At 41.9% G+C, this 18,621-nt stretch overlaps 1 protein-coding gene and 2 non-coding genes across 3 annotated transcripts in view; all 3 read right to left on the bottom strand.

The window, feature by feature from the left end:
- Positions 1-5,277: 5,277 nt before the first annotated feature.
- Positions 5,278-5,350, bottom strand: TRNAG-CCC (transfer RNA glycine (anticodon CCC)). The gene has a single exon. It is a non-coding gene; the product is annotated as a tRNA-Gly (tRNA).
- A 3,343-nt stretch (positions 5,351-8,693) lies between these two features.
- LOC115863953 (U6 spliceosomal RNA) lies at positions 8,694-8,800 on the bottom strand. Its single transcript, XR_004043738.1, has one exon. It is a non-coding gene; the product is annotated as a U6 spliceosomal RNA (small nuclear RNA).
- A 6,348-nt stretch (positions 8,801-15,148) lies between these two features.
- Positions 15,149-18,621, bottom strand: part of PDCD1LG2 (programmed cell death 1 ligand 2) — a 60,502-nt gene continuing 57,029 nt past the window's right edge. The window contains exon 7 of the mRNA XM_030877141.2: positions 15,149-15,541. Within this exon, the coding sequence (XP_030733001.1) occupies positions 15,536-15,541 (6 nt within the window). The 3' untranslated portion in view covers positions 15,149-15,535. The remainder of the gene's footprint in view (positions 15,542-18,621) is intronic.

Here is an 18,621-nt window from a genome sequence, read left to right as displayed (position 1 = left end):
CTTATGACCAAATAATATCCTCAGAATCTCCCTCGTCCTCCCCTAGATCTGAAAAGACATGACAATTTAGTATTGATTCTGGGCAGCCTATGTCTTTGCTGGTACTGATGAGTCTTCTAAAGGTGCTGACTGTAGCCTTTACATCTTTTCACTAATACCTATTATAATCCTTTTAGTAAAATGGGGTTTTGGAGGGGCTTCCCTGGTGGCGCAGTGGTTGAGAGTCCGCCTGCCGATGCAGGGGACATGGGTTTGTGCCCCGGTCCGGGAGGATCCCACATGCCGCGGAGCGGCTGGGCCCGTGAGCCATGGCCACTGAGCCTGCGCGTCCGGAGCCTGCGCGTCCGGAGCCTGTGCTCCGCAACGGGAGAGGCCACAAGAGTGAGAGGCCCGCGTACCGCAAAAAAAAAAAAAAAAAAAAAAAAAAAAATGGGGTTTTGGAGACCTTGCCTTTTTAGCAGCACATTAGCAAATCCCAGACTTCTTGCTTACAATTCAGTTAATTTACCTTTAGAATTGAATGAAATTATTGTCTGTGCATTGCTTTCAGTAGCTCATTTCTTTTTCTCATCATTTATCCATTCAACAAACATTTCATTGAACACTGAATAGTGACAGGCACTATGCTAGCAGATAAAAACATAAAGATGAATGAGACTTGATTCCTTCCTCAAGGACCCCACATCTGGTAGAAAAGACAGAAAATCAGCCCATATGGTGCCACGTGTGAAATAGAAGAGGTCATCCCTCCCTCTTGGTGGAGGCAGCTCTGCACCAGGGCTCCACCAATGGGCAAGTGGAGAACAGGATGGATTTCAAGCCCCTCTTGCCGCCTTGACCAGGGGCCCTTGTCCCTGGACTCAACCTGAGCAACCCTATGCAACAGCCCTGGACGTGGAGACAGCATGTTATAGTACAGTGTGATGAGCACAGAGGAGAGAGGGCATGGCCATCTGGTAGGATGGGGAGGCGGGAGAATTTTCATAGAAGAGCTTACATGTGAGCTGAGACACGGAGAAGCTCATCCAGTGAAGGGGGGTGAAGGGCAGAGGGAAGATGTACAAAGCCACGCAGCTTTGAAGAGCATGGCGCGCCTGAGGCTCTGCAAGTCCTTGATGAGGGCACAGTGCCGAGTGGGGTGATGAGTGTGGGAGAGATTTGGCAAGAACTGAAGCCGGATGACACTGTAGCAATTGTCTAGGTCCTTGTTACTCAAAGTTCTAGACTCCTCTGCAGGGCAGCTTTGGCATTACCAGGCAACTTTTAGAAGTGCAGAATCTTGGGCCCCACCAAGACCTACTGAATCTGAACCTGCATGGTAATAAGCTTAATATTTAATAAGGTGGTTCATGTGCACATTAAAGTCTGAATAACAGTGGTTTAGGTGAGAGCTGATGAGAACTAAGGGTTTGCTTCGAAGGCATATTCTCTAGATATTAACAAACATGGTGTTTTCCTTATGTTTTCACAAATCTACCATCAGTAGATCTACCTTCAGGGTGTCTCAGTGACAGTACCTATAATTCAGAGTTAAGGAAAACAGAGGCCCAAGGAAGTTAACCTCATAACCACCAGCAAATTAAAACAGAAGGAAGGGAAGGCAGATTCCTCTGCTTGCCCTTCCCTTTCCTCTCTTATTCCTTACTATCCAGGTGTGCTTATCTTAAGCCTCTGCTTGGGAGGTGTGGAACTCATGGTCTAGCAGTCACTAAGGTTGGAAAGGTGAAATGATGGAGAAGCCTTCAGCCTGGAGGTGGTGCCTGAGCATCATCCTGGAGCAACTGGGAAAAACAAAAACAACTGTAAAAAAGAGCCCAGGAAGAAAGGCAGGTGAAAGTCATCTATGAAGCACTGCTTTACCTCTTCTCTTCTGCTTCTTTCCTTTCGCCTATTTATTTATTCAACCATTCAATTACTTAGTGTATACATTGAGCACCTATTGTTTGTCAGGCATTGATATCTGCATTTTCCTGGTAACTGCAGGGCTTTCTACACACTTTCAGATCTCTTGAAAGATCCCAAGAGACCCCTTCCCCAATCCTCTAAAAGCCACTCTTCCCTGTGCTAGATCTTCTTCCTCTCCGGCCCCAGGTGGTTCATCAGGACAGTAGGAACAGTTGAAGCTGGAAGGCTCTGGGGTTTCTGTTCTCTGCTCAACCCTCTGCCTGTGGCTTTCCTGGTTCTTTTTCTCCAAGAGGAACCCTAAGGGGGGAAAAAATCCAGGTTCAAGTGGGGCTTCAGCATCTGTGGAAGATCATTATTGGACTTGACTGAGTGAGGGACTGGCTCTGGTTTTGGTAAGCCACTGAGGTCAGAGCTGGGGTATATCCCTATGAGCCACTGACTGATTTCCCCTCAAAAGAAGGGTAGGTTGAAGAGTTTGAGGTGCACAGAAGGGACCTTTGGGGTAGGGGAAGCAAAAGAGAAATAACACTTCTTCCCCAAACTCTTTCTGGGAATTCATCATAGAAACCCCATAAGGTAATAGTGTCATCATTCTGTGATAGAAAACCATGTTCCCACAAAACAGGGATGACAAAGGAAAGGTAAAGGGGGTGGTGTGGTGGTGTCTGGTTTGGTTTTTACAACAGATTCCACAATAAGACTGTAAGACCAGTTTAGATGCTTTCCGTGAGTAAGTGGCTTTGCTTATGTGTTTTCTCTATGTGTGGGTGCAGGATCAGAAGAGGAGAAAAACAGGGGAAGAAACATGCAAACATCGAGATTCTACCCTTGTGCTGCCAGAGGCAACTTTAATCTCTGAGATGATAAAGATAACAGTCTTACTCAGAGTTATACAGCAATCACCGGCAAGAAAATATAATCTAGACCTCCTAATGCCTCTCATTTCCTTCAGAAAGTCTACAGGAACTTAAGACTGCTTTAAGCAGCCCCATGGGTTGCTTGAGTTAAAAAAAAAGGCAAAAAGAGAAAGAAGAAAGAAGTAATTTGCAATTATTTGATACACGGAGACCGTGTTGAGGTTCAAATGGTTAGGTTTTTCTTAGAAGTAACCCATGGTAAGGCTGTTGTAGCTGAAAGTGAAAGTATCAGTGCTGTCAAAGTGTGATCCGTGCATCTGTGCCCACCCACCAACTGTTACTGGTCTGTGAAGGCTTGTGTGGTCAGTGCTTTATAAGAGGGCTATGAATGATCAAACTGTAGACCACAGATGTGCCTTTATATGTCAACATGATTTTGCATGAATGAGGGATATTTTTTTAAGCTTAAATTTTGGGGCCAGATGTATAAAACAACTTGTGTTTTAAACAACAGATTTGTATTAACGTTCTAGGCAACTGTTTGATTCCCCAGGACAGATAGATATGGCCTCTTTACTCCTATCACCCAAGAAAACTTAGTCGACTTTGTCATGATCTGTCTGAAACTGCCTTTCACCACTTCTTTTTCCTCTGTGACAGTTTTCTAAGTGGAGAGGAAGAGTCTGAACCTGGCCCTTCTGCATCTCAGGTTTCAGTTACAACTGGAGGTCAATGTCCACTGATGGGCAATTACTTATGTTTGCTTGGAAGCAGAAAGCATTTCTCCCAATGCATTTTTCTTTTTAATTATGTTTCGTCCCCAAAATACATTTTCCTTTGTGGTTGGTGTAAAGAACTTTGTAGTTACATAAACCTGTACTTGGACCCCAGAACTCTTACCTACTTGTTGGTTGTGTTACTTTGGACATAGGACTCTCAGCTTCCGTTTCTCATCAGAAAAAGGGGATAATCTTACCTATCTTGCCAAATTGTTGTAAGGGTTAAATGACACAGTTTATGCAGAACAGCACATGCAGTGTTTAGCATAGCAGATTTCCATAAGTGTTAATTGCTTCTTTGCTTTCACTTGGGCAACAGGGCCCAAGAGGGAGCTTGGGAGAAGCACGGATGGTAGGTAAGAAAGAATAAGAGAGGAATAAAAGGAAATAGCTTTGGATGAGCAATCTCTAGTCCACATGCTCAGGACATTTGTACCCCAGCATGTGAAGTAACTTGCATGTTTCATGTTATGTGAGTTAGTGGAGAGTGAGTTGCTCTGGCTTGATGTTCTTGGAAACTGTGCCCAGTGGCTTGCTGTCATGGGAATGTGTCCAGTTGCTTTGTGAGGATCATTCAAGCTGCCCACAAGGACCAATGTATAACAGTGGTGTCCTGCCTTCAAAGAATCACACCTCTCATTAATGCCCAAATACCTGAGCTTCACCTCTCACGTGACTGCAAGAAAGCCAGTCCCTGACTTCTCCTCCCCCAACACTTCTGGGAATTCCCAAAGAATGCTTATTTCAGTCAACCACCTGGAGCCCCAAGCATAGCCCATCTCATAATCCTCCACAACAGAGAACAGACTGCAACATTTAATATAACTTTACTGAAGGAGAAAGAAAAAGACAATGCATAAAAAGAAATATCAGACTGGGCTCTCCACAACATCTCCTCCCCTCATCTCAAAGGAAGGGTATCTCTCCCTCAGTGCCTTTCCTGCTGCCATGTGGGAGGGATCAAGTTTCCTACAGACAAGAGTCCATTAACCATGACTCCTCTTCCCAGACCCCAAGGAAATGCAGGTTCAGGGCTGCAATTCTACTCACAGTAAAGGCAACCTTTTTGCATAATCAGTGCCTTTTATGTACAGTACCTTTTGTAATATATGTAGCAAGTGCTCAATAAATATTTGTTGAGTGAATAAAGGAATGAATGGTCTCAACCTTCCTGTTCCAGATCAGGAACTGGTTTTACATTTATGTGATTAAAAAAATTATTAATCTTTTTACCCTGAAATAATCAATCTCAAATGCAAATTTAAAATCTTCCTTCTAGAACAACTAAAAAAAAAATCTGCTAGCTTTGAAATAGCATCTTCTCCCCATTTCTGCACCCATCTTTCTCTTTATAGCAATTAACATTTAATGAAATATTTACCCTCAAGTCTAAGCTGCTATACCTCATTACAGAGGGCATTTACTGTTAAGAGTGTATTTCCTGCAAATCCCAGGATTTTCACTTCTGCATGATGGCTGGCTGAGCAGACTCTGTTATCTCCCAATACAGCTTTTAAGACAAATTACTTATACTAGTAGCTAATCATTCATTAAGCACTGGCTCTATGGCTATATACTAACTGTGATAGGAACTTCAGTGTATTTTTTTTTAATGTTTATTTATTTATTTATTTGGCTGCACCGGGTCTTAGTTGCGGCATGCGGGATCTTCGTTGCGGCATGCGGGGTCTTTAGTTGTGGCATGAGAACTCTTAGTTGCAGCATGTGGGATCTAGTTCCCTGACCAGGGATCGAACCTGGGCCCCCTGCATTGGGAGTGCAGAGTCTTAGCCACTGGACCACCAGGGAAGTCCCTAGTTTATTATCTTGAATCCCTTCAATAATGCTGCCAGTTAAGATTCATTATTTTATATATGAAGAAACTAAGGCTGAGAGAGAGTGAACTGCCTCTGATGATGTAGCTGGTTAGTGGCAGAGCTGCCTTCAACTCAGGCCTCTACTTCTGAGCCTCAAGGCTGGTTGTAAATATAGACATGTAGACTCAACTAGGTAACTTTATGAAATTACATCCCATTTCCCACTTCTCTACAGTATTCTGCCATGTACCCCTAATGGTTGTGAATGTCTGCACAAGTCAGCTGCTGTTACTAATGGAGAGTGTTGAATTATCCTTCAGTGTTTTGAGATTAAAAGTCTGAGAACCACCACAGCACGCTATTTCTCTCATCTGCCTTCTTCTGTCTCAGGCTCCAAAAGAAAGTTTCTGAGAATTCTAGCTCTTCGCCCTTACCAGTATTGCCCAGGGTGACTCCTACTTAATTCTGTAAATGACCTCCAGAAAACATAAAACCTTGCAGCAAAAATTCATGGCCCCAACACTTGGCTGAGAGGTTGTGTTTGACTTCCTTCCAGTCCTTACAGAATTACTTTTCCCTCCCTTGGTTTGGTGCCCCCCATTGGCCAAACCAGCAGGTTCTGGCCACTGCCCTTAGTGACTAAAGGGGTTGGCATCATCACCAGGGTAAAGGTCCTTCATGGGCGGCTCCACCCACACATATCCACGCTGCTTTCCCCATTTTAATCATCTTGTGACATCTCTTCTTTTTGCATACGTTATCACCTGTGTAAAAGGTTCGAAAGGGGGTTTCTGTGACCTGCAAGCCCCTTGAGGACAGGGATGATGTTCTACTACCTCTGTATCCCTAGTGCCTAGTACAGTGCTTACACTAAATCAGTGGTAAAATAAATGAAAGGCCCATGTGACAACTGCAACTCTGGACAGGCTCCTCAACTTGGTACCTAGCTAAGTGTCCAGCACCCAGGGACACTGAGTTTGGTTTCACAGACAGAGAGACACAGATAGATGGCTAGTTAGACAGATGGGTAGATAAATAGATAGGCTGAGAGATAGGTAGATCAAATGAAATACCATATGCAAAAGCAAGTTGTAAATGTTCTTGTTATACCATTTGCCCTCATTCAAGGCTGATTTTCAGCAGATACTCACAGGTATGGTTGCATGATTGTAGTGGATAGAACTGAATAGAAAATAGCCACTGCCTCAAGCACGCTGAGTGCCCCAGCACCACCCTGGCCATGTCCCAGGACTCCCTGCTCCTCCAGGACCCCCCTGATATTCCCACAATCTAACAACTACAGAAGTAACTCCTGGCTCAGCAAGGAGCTTCCAGGATGTTTTCCAGCATTTGGACCAGTATCCATTCTGATCAGCCAGGGCCACTGCTGAGCAAGTTGGTGGTTTTTTAATATCATCCCTGCCCCCATGACTTAGCTACTCCCTACCCATCATGGAAAATCCTCCAGGCCCTGTGCATTCCTCATCACCGCCCCCCACCCCGGTCTCTTGTTCTTCTCCCTCCCATGGGAGCTCTGAATTCCTACACCCACTCTGAATTCCTTTGTCTTATGATCTGTTCCACTCATTACAGAGTGAAGTACGTCAGAAAGAGAAAAACAAATATCATATAATATTGCTTATATGTGGAATCTAGAAAAATGGTATAGATGAACTTATCTGCAAAGCAGAAATAGACACAGATGTAGAGAACAAACTTATGGATATCAAGGGGGGAGTGGGGGTGGGATGAATTGGGAGATTGGAATTGACATATATACACTACTATGTATAAAATAGATAACTAATGAGAACTTGCTGTATAGCACAGGGAACTCTACTCAGTGCTCTGTGGTGACCTAAATGGGAAGGAAATCTAAAAAAGAGGGGATATATGTATACACATAGCTGATTCACTTTGCCGTACAGCAGAAACTAATACAACATTGTAAAGCAAACTATACTCCAATAAAATTTTTTTAAAAATTAAAAAGACAATTTTACGTGGCCTTGTTTTTTACATAACTTTTCCTGTGTGTGATGTATTCCTCCCACTTCCTATAAATTCCCCAGGGTGAAGCATACCTAATATAGACTTTGTATCTCTCACAACATCTCATACAATGCTGACTGGGGTTCAAACTTCCAAGACAGAATCTGATAGATCCTGGGGATTAAACCTTAATGCTCAGCAGCTCAGAAAGGGAGGAGATGCTTTCCGGGTAGTCCGATGAATTCCCCATCTCACCGATGAACACTCAGAAAAGTAGGGCCTCTGTCAGCCTGGGTTTGCACTTTTCATTTTGACTCTGGGGGATATAGCTGGAGACTGTCAGCCTGGCATTTTTCCTAACAGCTTTCAAATGTCACATTTTAACATCTAGTACTCACTGTTCTTTCCTTCTCTTCATTTTTAGAACACTCAGAAAAGTTTTTGTGTTTTTGGGAAGACCCCTCTTGCTCCCCACCCCTGAATTTTCTGCTTTTAGGAGAGTGGTTCTTGAGGACTACTCCCCAGAGCATTATTTGGAAAGGACGTGAGCAGCCCGTCCTGTCACATGTGTGTCATGTGCTCTGTCACAGCCCAGTCATGCATTGTGTGCAGAGGCCCATGTGACATTCAATGAAGCAGGCAGTATGGTGGCAACCCCAGAACCTGCTCAAACTTTCACTTAGTAAACTTTCCTTTTAGTTTCTCTTTAGAGTCTCTTTAAAACACAGGTGAAAGCATGTACCAGAAAGAGGAAAAACACGAGTAGCGCATATAAGAATTTTTCCCAAAATACCGTTATACTTGGTATTTGTGCCACATTTTGATTTTCAATAAACACTGAATTTCTAAAATTTCAAAATATTAAAAAATCTTTTGAATTTAATTTAAATTTAATAATTAAAAAATTAAGTTTAAAGATTATTTTTTAGGTTAAAATTGTTAAATATGTTTTTCAAAACCTTTCAAACACAGGAAGAATATAATGAAAATAAAAATTGCCCATATACTCATCACATCAACAGAGCAGGTTACTGTTATCACCATACTAATTTTACAGTGAAGAAAGCAAAGGTGAGGAAGGAAGAAAAAGAAGGAAGGAACATGAGCTTTTAGATTTTCTTCTCAAACCTTTAAAAATAAAAAAGGATTCTGTGGAAATTAACACACAGAATTTTTGAAAGGAATGACAGATATACTGTATTCCTAATAACACTTATACTGCCAGGAATACCACTGCTGTTTCTGAACATCACAGTGTTTCAATGATCAATAAGCTTTACAGAGCTCTGGATTCCATATCACAGAGGACATATAGATATATATCGATATATATTGATATCGATCTATATATGAAATGTTTCATGAAATTGTGTGTCATCCATGTGCAGGGGCCATGCTAACCTTCTCTGAATCTTTCCAATTTTAGCATATGTGCTGCTGAAGTGAGCACTTAAAATATTTTACAAAAGTACTATACATTACCAAAAAATCTTGTAAAATAGAGAAAAGGGGGAAATTACACCAAACCCTACCTCTTTAACAAAACCCTATTAATACTTTAGTATACTTCTTTCCAGCCTTTTGTATCATTCTCACTTTTAAAATTTTATTTATTTACTTTTTTGTTTGTTTGTTTGGACTTAACATTGTAATAGAAAGGAACCAGTTATTATAAGACCACCCACACCATTGCTCCACTCTGATTTTTTTCTCTCTCTCTCCATATATATTTTATATTAACGTTTGCTTATTATCTTCAGGTGTCTAGGGCTTTTATAGCATGTTGGATAAGGAGAAATGGCTTTGATATCAGTTAGCTTAGGTTTGAATACCTGCTGTATGAACTCTGTGAACTAGGGAAAATTACTAAGCAACTTTGTCTCAATTTTCTTCTGTCGCTGAGGATAGCACTCTACCTACTCTTCAGGTTCTGTCAGCACGAAAAGAGATAATGTGTATAAAATGAGCAACATAGTGACAGGCTCATGGTAAGTGTTCACTGTATAGAAACTATTTTTCTACTTAAAATTATATCATATGGGCTTCCCTGGTGGTGCAGTGGTTGAGAGTCCGCCTGCCGACGCAGAGGACACGGGTTCGTGCCCTGGTCCGGAAAGATCTCACGTGCCGCGGAGCGGCTAGGCCTGTAAGCCATGGCCGCTGAGCCTGCGCGTCCAGAGCCTGTGCTCCGCAACGGGAGAGGCCACAACAGTGAGAGGTCCGCGTACCAAAAAAAATATATATATATAATTATTTCATATTCCTATATAATCTTTATAACTGTCATTTTTATGACTAGATTACTATTTAGTCTGTAATGCAAATACCAATCACTATGACTAATTCACTTCTGTTTTGTTTGACAGATTAGTTCCAGTTTGGGGCCATAGATAACACTGTAATGTACTTTTTCATATAATACCTATTTCACTTTAGTCTATGGATTTCCTTTAAGAAGATCCTTGGAATGGTATTTTTGGGTAAAAGTATGAATCTTGACATGATTCTTGCTATATATCCAAGCACTTTTTTTTTTGAGTTCATTTTTTTAAAACTTAAGAGTAATCTAAGCAAGTATAGAATTTTGTATGTTTCTTTTTTCTTTCAGTGTTATGGCAAAGCTTTTAAAAAATATATATTTATATTTACAATGAACCTCTCCACGTCTATAACTTTTTCTATATTTTTTGGCTATTTTCTCAGATTAGAGTAGATTTACATACTGTAGAATTCCTCGAACAAATGGTATGACAAACTGTAAGACCTCTGTTCTATAGACAAATAACCTTCCAAAAACATTTGTACTGATTTATATGACCACTAACAACTTATGAGACTATGAATTTAACGTGTTCTGGAGCATTATGCGTTATAAATTTAAAAAGCTTTTGCCAATGTAATGATTTAAAAGGCCCACTTAAGTTTTGCTTTGATTTAAATTTTAAATGACCTGTAAGTTTGAGCCTTTCATTTTTTGAATTTTAAAGCAAGGAGAACTGAGACACTGGCATGTTGCCTGATTTGACCAGCAGCCTGATTATATTCCACTTCAATCTGCACAACACAAAATTTCAGGCATTAGTTGCTTCCTCTGTACTTCTTGCAGCTGTTCTGCTTTAAAATGGAATTCTATTTTTATAGAACAAACAGAAATGAGCAGAAAACATGCTGCTGTCTTTGAGTTTCTTCTCCTAAGTGGAGCCTGCTTTTGAGAATACACAGTTATAGACAAGATGCAGCTGATGACCAGCATAAGCATCCTTACAGAAAAAAATTTCTTATTGGCATCACCAAGGTCTTACCTTAAAGGTCCAGAAAACTGATATTGTCAGGACACTCAGAATCAGACTAAAAAACTGGATCATGCTAACCAAATTCCTAGGACTTTTCTATAATAAGAAATACTACTAATGTGCAGATCAGAAATTGCTTCAGAACATTCTATTCCCATACAGAATCTATATGAAAAGTCAAATTATAATCAGTTTGCTCAGTAACCAGAGAATCAGGATGGGGTAGGAAGGGGGGACGGTGGCTGGGATGATTTTAATGGCTGATGTCATCAAGCTATGTGAATCGGATGCATCCATCACCACTGGAGGGATAGACCAGACAGGTGGTAGCAATGCATGTGCTGGAGGGACGGGGACCCCTTTCCGCTGGATGTGCTTGGGATTCACCATCACACTTTTCCACACTGGCCTCTCTTTCCTAGATTCCATGCATTTGCCTTCAATTCAATTCCACAGTATTTGTCAAGTATCTTCTATGTGCCAGTTATTGTATTGGGTTCTGGGACTACATAAATGAATAAAAATCCAGTTCCTGTTCCTAGGTACAATGCAGGCTTTTGGAGAAAACCAAACACATATGTAATTACAAAATACCACACGATGAGAGCTTGACTGTGTTACAGGTCTAGGACCATGGCTGGCTTGCAGAATCTTTAAGATCTTGCTCTGCTACGTGACATGAGCAATTTGTTTAATTTCACTGGGCTTTAGTTTGCTTGCGGGTAAAATAGAGACATTAATTGTCTTTATTTCATTGAATTGTGAAGTTTAAATGAGGTGATACGTGTAAAGCAAATAGAACAATGTCTGGCACATGGCTTGAAAGTTATCTATAATGATAAACAATTAACCTCATGATGGCCAGATCTGAAGCTCCTGGATGAAGAGGAGAATTGGACCCCTTAAGAAAGGACTGTGCAACAATGTCGCAAATAATTGGCATAGATCCTCCTCCAAGCCATCCCCAAAGGAATGTAAAGTCATTTACTAAGGGGTCTGTGCACTGGGGGAAATGGAAATACCCAAACTTTTCAGGAATTCCAAAACACTGCTCTGAAATGACACTAATTCTTAGGAATCCCAAATACCACTGTGGTCCAGTGGTCAAAATAGGGGTTTAGAGTGATCAGGTGATAAGTGGAGTTTGGGCCCAGTTCCAGTTCATCATGGATCTGTAAGCCATGCAGCCATTAAAAATAATTAGGAAGACTAGTCAGCCACATAGCTGTGAACTTATACACAGCGACAAATTTGAAAAAAAGGACAGAAAATGACATGCTAACAACAATAGCCAAAATTATGTACATGTCTGGACAAAGAGCAAAGGTCAACAACAAAAATGAAAATACTTGTGCTTGGATGATGAGATCATAGGTGATTTTTGTTTGTTTGATCTTTCTCAATTCCTCAAACTCTCCCAAATGCTATTTTTGCTTTCTTTGTAGAAGGTACTTTTTCAAAAAAAGACTTAGAACTCATCTAGCTCTTTTGTTTTGAGGATTGCCGTAATATACTTTTCAGCCAATCATAGTAAGGTCATAATAAGTAAGAATGTTAAGTGCAGCCATTTTCTCTAATATTATAATGAGTCTCAGAGCCAATCATGCATGAGGCATCTATCACATAAAAGATGCTGCAGAAATGACAAAATCTCACTCTCTCCTTGTCCTCCAGGAGCTTATAGTCTAAGGGGAAGATATAAAATGTGCTCAAATCCTCATGATTCAAAACTGAAAAAGATAACTGCTTTAGAGAGGGACAAAGAAAACACTGCTCTGCCCAGAGTAAAGAGAGCTCATATTCAACTGGAGAAAAACAGAAAATATTCACTGGCAGAGCTGGCATCTGACGGACAGATAGGGTTTTGCAAGGGAGAATTGAGGTCCCAGAAAGGAGATGTTCCAGGTGAAGGGGACAGCAGAAGGCATACTGGAGAACTGGTGAGCCCTCTGACTTAGCTGGAGAATTCGGCACGTACAGAAGAGCCTGGGGACAAAAAACCCCTTGGCTGGAAATCCTTGGAGCATAACTCACTTCTCCCTTAGGGCTAGGATTCAGGAGAAATATCCTGCAGACAGATTAGCTTAATAGTGTCACGACACTGCCTGTTTGGCAAGAAATAGTGGCTGGTACATCAGGGATTACCAATGATACTTGTTATTTAACAGGTATTTACCATGTGCTGTATAAGCTAAGTGCCTGATAAAGGAAGATGTTAACAACCTTTCTTATATTACAGCTGGCCCCTCATATCCACAGGTTCCACATCTAGGAAGTCAACCAACTGAGGACTGAAAATATTAGAAAAAAAAATTGAAGGAAGTTCCAAAAAGCATAACTTGAATTTGCCGTGTACCAGCAACTATTACATAGCATTTACTTTGTATTTACAGCTATTCACTTAAGCATTTACATTCATTGGGTATTATAAGTAATCTGGAGATGATTTAAAATATGTGGGAGGATGTGCATAGGTTATACAAAAATACAGCACTATTTTATATAAGGGACTTGAACATCCACAGACTTGGTATCTGAGGGGGTCCTGGAGCCAATCCCCTGCAGATACCAAGGGACGACTGTATTCATCTTTTAGATAAGGAAACGGATGGTTAGAGAGATCAAATGATACATGCAAAGTTGTATGATTCATATATAGTTGAGTCGGAGTTGGAATCTCTCATGTCAGAGCCTCTTCTCCACCCACCCTCCTGTAGTGCCTCTTTGGAAAAAGTAAGAGTGAAATTAATCCTAGGCCAGCAAAAAAAGACCACATGGTGTATGTAACCAGTAAAATCCCACCTTAAAGTCCCATCGGGTAGGAAATCAGGACACATGGTGGGGTATAATGAATATGGTTTCACTGCCCTAGCTCTATCCCTTCCAAACTAAACAGGCAGCCTTAACCAAATTTCTTCTCTGTGCCTCAGTTTCCTTATCTTTAAAATGGAGACATAAATAGTGCCTTTTTCAGAGGGTTTTGAGAGAACGCATTCCAATGACATGTATAGAATGCTAAACAATATCGGGCATGTAGTAAGTACTTGGTAAATGTTAGACATTATGACTGTAGGCTGTAGTGTAGAACGTTCCTCCTGCTAGGACACAATGCCTAATGGTCTTCTTCCCCAAAGAACGCTGAATTTTGGGGTATTGGAGGTAGGCAGCCCTGTCCCTATTTGGTATTTTAGAAAATAGCCCCAATCTAGGACTAAAGATGGTGGTATTTTGACAGAAATCATTATGCCACCGGGTTCCTAAAAGAGTTAAATATTACCACCCAAGGATGCAGCATGCCAGCCACACATCTGTGGGGAGGTGGGGCCCAGGATGGAGAGACTTGCTTCTTCAGGGAGAAGGCCTTGCCTGCCTGCTCTGATCTCTGCAGCCTTAGGAGGTGCTGCTTCTCCAGCAGGGACCCCAGACCAAACCATGGGACCCTGCCCTTCTGAAGAGGGCATCCGAGTGTGCCTCAAAGGCTTTTAAACCTATGGGAGCCAACTGGCCTGACGGAACATTAAACCTACTGACCTGGATGGGCCCTGAGGAAATCACTTAGCCAAAAGTAGGACATCAGAACACGCTGAAGAATAAACAATTGAGTTTTATTCTTCAATGGCATTCTTTGATGTCTATAGAAGAAACTGAGATGTTATATTATTTGTGTGTTACTCACTTTCACACCCCTTCATTCCCATAAACCTAAAATTAGTCTGTACACCAGTTAAAGAGTTTGCTTCAGGCCCACTCATCCATCTGTTATGCTTGATAACGTTTACATTTGGATAGTTTAGGGGTCAATTAATGTCCTGAGCTTTGTGGTCCCAGCACAAAGACCAAATTTAACGTGATTAGCCCGATGTCACCATGTCCAGTTACCCTCCTCCTTGACACACCCATAATGGGATCTCACAGGATTTCTAGTGCTGACATCAAAGGCCTCAGCTTGTGAGTATCACCATATCACAGACCTAGAAACTGAGCCACTGAAAGGTTAAGTTTAAAGTCATATAGAGGGCTAGGAAAGGAGACTTAGTCTGGAGCTTTGATCATCATGGCTACTCATCTGAAATCTTTGCAGAAGTAGCATATTAGCATGCCAAAATTTAAAATGTGTATCATTGGCTTCTGAGGTTAAGGAGACAGAATTTTTTGAAGGAAGGATGTAATTAAAAAAAAAAAAAGCACCATTCAATATGGTGCCATTACAGGTTAAAACCAATGCTTTGTGATTCAGACCTCACAATAATACTTAATGGCTTTTTTCCACAATTTGTAGTTGACCACTCTGTGTACTTAAATGCTTAAATACTTCATTAGAACAACTCAGATGCTTTCAAGATTCCTGTAAGTCATAAAACATGTCAATTATGGTTTGACTTTGTATAAAGCCCTGTCTGTGAGCTCGCAGTCTCAATAGGCTTGTCCAGTAACCAGAGGAAACTACAGATAAAAGTATCTCTACTGGCAATCTGTCCACGTCTGTAACTGGAAATTTCCACTGGTCTCTGCTTCTGGAAATCACTTTGGAAACTTAGGGGGAAATAATTCCTTTTGTTTCCCGTCCAGAAGCAACAAAGAGCCTGAGGACACTCACTGGGGTCCAGCATCCGGTGTGGTCTTTTTCTAAACTGCAGTAGTGTGTGATTGGAGCCACGGGCTGCAGGAGTGAGAGCCCGGATCAGTGGAGGGGTGGCTGCCTGACTTCTGTAAGTACACCTTGGCAGGTGCTGCCTAGTCTTGCTGCAGTCTCCAGATTAAAGTGCTGGCTCACACAAAGGCATTTGAAAAGTGCACACAACAAGATCTGCAGGCCAAGGGATTCTTGTTCAGAGTCTAGAAGTTTCTTGAGGATGTCCCATCAGGTCACTCCAGCTCATCAGGCCACAGATTCAAATCTGGGGAGAAAAGTCCACAAATAGGAAAATCGTTTTTCTGACTAGAAAATACATAACCTCTCAAAATCAGATTGGAGTGAGAAAACTGGAGTTAGAAAAAAACGCTCAAAAGGCAGCATGGCTTAAATCTTTCTTTCCACCCCCTCGATCATTGCCCTAGTCCAAATCTTCAGCCTTTCTCTCCAGACCTGTGGCAAGAGGCTTCTCTCCTCCGTACTCTGGCCTGTAGTCAGCTCAGCAATACTGGAGCAAAGTTCTTGGGGCTTCCCTATTCAGACCTTTTAGAATTCCGATTGTGCCAGATATTCCTGTTTGTTCATGTAGATGCTCTCTCCACCCTGCTCTGTCCTGTTCATACCCCAGGATTGCTTCACTGGCCTTTCTTCCCTCTGGTTTCCATTCCCTCAGTTCAGGGGAGAAAGGAGATTGCATCGGTGATAGGAGGGTGAGGTTGGAGTATCTCTTCCTCAGCCACCTTCTGGACAGTTTGCAGGTCAGTTTTATTCCTCCGTTAAAGCCCACAGCTCCAGGGGGCAGCCCTTTCCTGTTGCTGTTTTCACCAGTGTTCTGGTAACTGCTCCCTCCCCTTTCCCCTTCAGGCTGAGGCTCAGTCACTGGTCCCTGCTCTTTTAGTCTCAGGATGCCTAATATCCCTCACTGGTTTCCCCTCATCCTGCTCATGTCTTTGTAAAGAGTAAAAACTTGTAAACTTGCTTCAGTTACCCCTCTGTATGTGCCCTCTGTCTCCTGCTGAGACCTGACAAAGGCACCCACGCCTGGTGAGTAAAATATAATCTCCTTTGCCCAGAATTCATGACTCACGATATGGCCCCCAACAATCTTTCCCCTTATCCCATACCTGGCTCTTGCCAAATGAGGATCACATGCCTTCTCCTTCAGATGCCTCATGTCTTCCGGTCTCTCTGCCTTCCCTCCCGTGTCCCCTCTATCTAGAATAGTCTGCTATTTCTGTTTCTGCCTGGCTCAAATGTCACCTCCTCCATGAAACTTTTCCTCCTCCCTGATTATCCCCAGCCCAAAGTGATATTCTTCCCCCCATCTCTGAACTTTTGTGCATTATGTGTACCTCTTGTAAGCCATAGAGAACCATAAAAAACACAGAGACTTCTCACACCAGTAAAAATCTATGAGCACTGGTGAGTGAGGCCATTCCTGATGCCCCCAGCCCCTTCTCCCTCCCTGGGACAGCTGTGCTCTGTGTGGAAAGGAAGCATGATGTGGGGTGGGCATTTCTGGGGATTCTGTGGCCAGATAAATAAGGTGGGCTTCAGAATAAAGTGATCATAGAAGATCACTTCTATTACATGATTTTCCAAATATGTTCCAAGAAGCACGAGGTACCTTGGAAGTCTTTGCAGGGACCTATGGAAGGGTCTTTATATCCTCTATCCCAATTCTGCCACTGTTTTAATCTACTTTTGTAAGATAATAGAAAATATATATATTGGTCTCGGCCCCCAATTCCTGGCACAGAGTTCCTAAAACCTTTGTAATTTCCTAAGTGGTAAGAGCACTAAGAGCATCTTTTCTTCTAATATTTGGTCCTGGTTCCTGATACAGACCTCCTAAATCCCTTGGACTTTCCTGGGTGGTAGCAGTGTCTTTTGGTCTAGTGAGGTGACTCTTGGTGGGCTGCTGGATGGGTGCTGGTCACCAGAAAGACCAAGCCATAATTAGAAGTTTGGAATTTTCAGCGCCACCCCCTATTCTGCAGAGAGGGGAGAGGGGCTAAAAACGGAGTTAATGATTCATCATGCCATTAAAAATCCCCAAAGGAAGGGCTTTGAAGAGTTTCTGGATTGGTGAACATGTGGAGGGGCTGGGCGAGTGGCACATGGAGAGAGCATGGAAGCCGTGTGTGCCCCTTCCCAAGCACTTTGCCCTACACATTTCTTCCGCCTGGATGTTCATCTGTATGCATTATCATATCCTTTTGTAATGAACTGGTAAACCTAAGTATACTATTTTCCTGAGCTCTGTGAATGGCTCTAGCAAATTAGTTGAACCCAAGGAGAAGGGCATGAGAATCTCAGATTTATAGCTGATTGGTCAGAAGTACAGGTGACAACCTGAATTCATGATTGGCATCTGAAGTAGGGTGGGAGCAGTCTTGTGGGACTGAGCCCTTAACCTGTGGGATCTCATGCTATCGCCAGGTAGATAGTGTTAGAATTGAGTTAAATTGTAGGACACTCACCTGGTGAGGCAGAGAATTGCTTGGTGTGGGGAAAACCTCCACACATCTGGTGTCAGATGTGTTTGAGTGTGATAGTAGTGTGAGAGTAAAGGAGGAACATAGGAAGACGACTCAAACTTTTCCTACTCAGTATATATAGGTTTTCTTTCTAATATCTCCTTTTTAAAGGCTTATAAAAAAAGATTGGGAACCACTGGAGTAGGAAGGGGGAAAGGAGACACATCCATGGTGCCATGATGGAATGCCAAGGTTGTGGTCAGTTCTCAGGTGGAAGTTCTTAGGGGGAAGACAAGAGACTCAAGTAAAAAAACAAAATAAAACAAAATGTAGAGATTGGATCAATTACTAGGGAATATATAGAAAGCTGGCCTCTTTTATTTTAATTTTAACCCAAACTATGGCAATGAGAACAGGGTTTTGAGTACCTCATCTCCAATACTTCATTGTAAGACTCTTGGATGACTCATGTGCTTAATTCATCCTTATAATTCTCACATGGCCTACCTGACACAGAGTCTTTCAAATAGCAGACACAGTACATGTTTTAGAGCGAATGAATGAATAAATAGTGTTATACTGGGGATCACAAGATCTTTTATTTATTTATTTTTTGTCATTATTTCATCAAGAAAGTCACTTAACATCCCTTAGCCCCAGTCTCACCATCTCTAAAGTGGAGAAGTCAGGCTACATGGTCTGGAAGCTCTAAGAAAGCATGGTTTGATGACTAGAATAACTCTTTTTTTTTTTTTAAAGGAAGCATGATACATATCTATGGTATCAGAATCCACTCCTCAAGTTATACTGCTTGACAGCTTGGTTGCCTGCATAATAGCAAGAAGCCATGGGCCTGAACAGCATC

The sequence above is a fragment of the Globicephala melas genome, chromosome 6, assembly GCF_963455315.2.
Source record: "Globicephala melas chromosome 6, mGloMel1.2, whole genome shotgun sequence".
Lineage (NCBI taxonomy): Eukaryota > Metazoa > Chordata > Mammalia > Artiodactyla > Delphinidae > Globicephala > Globicephala melas.
This window is presented reverse-complemented; position numbering and strand designations above follow the sequence as displayed.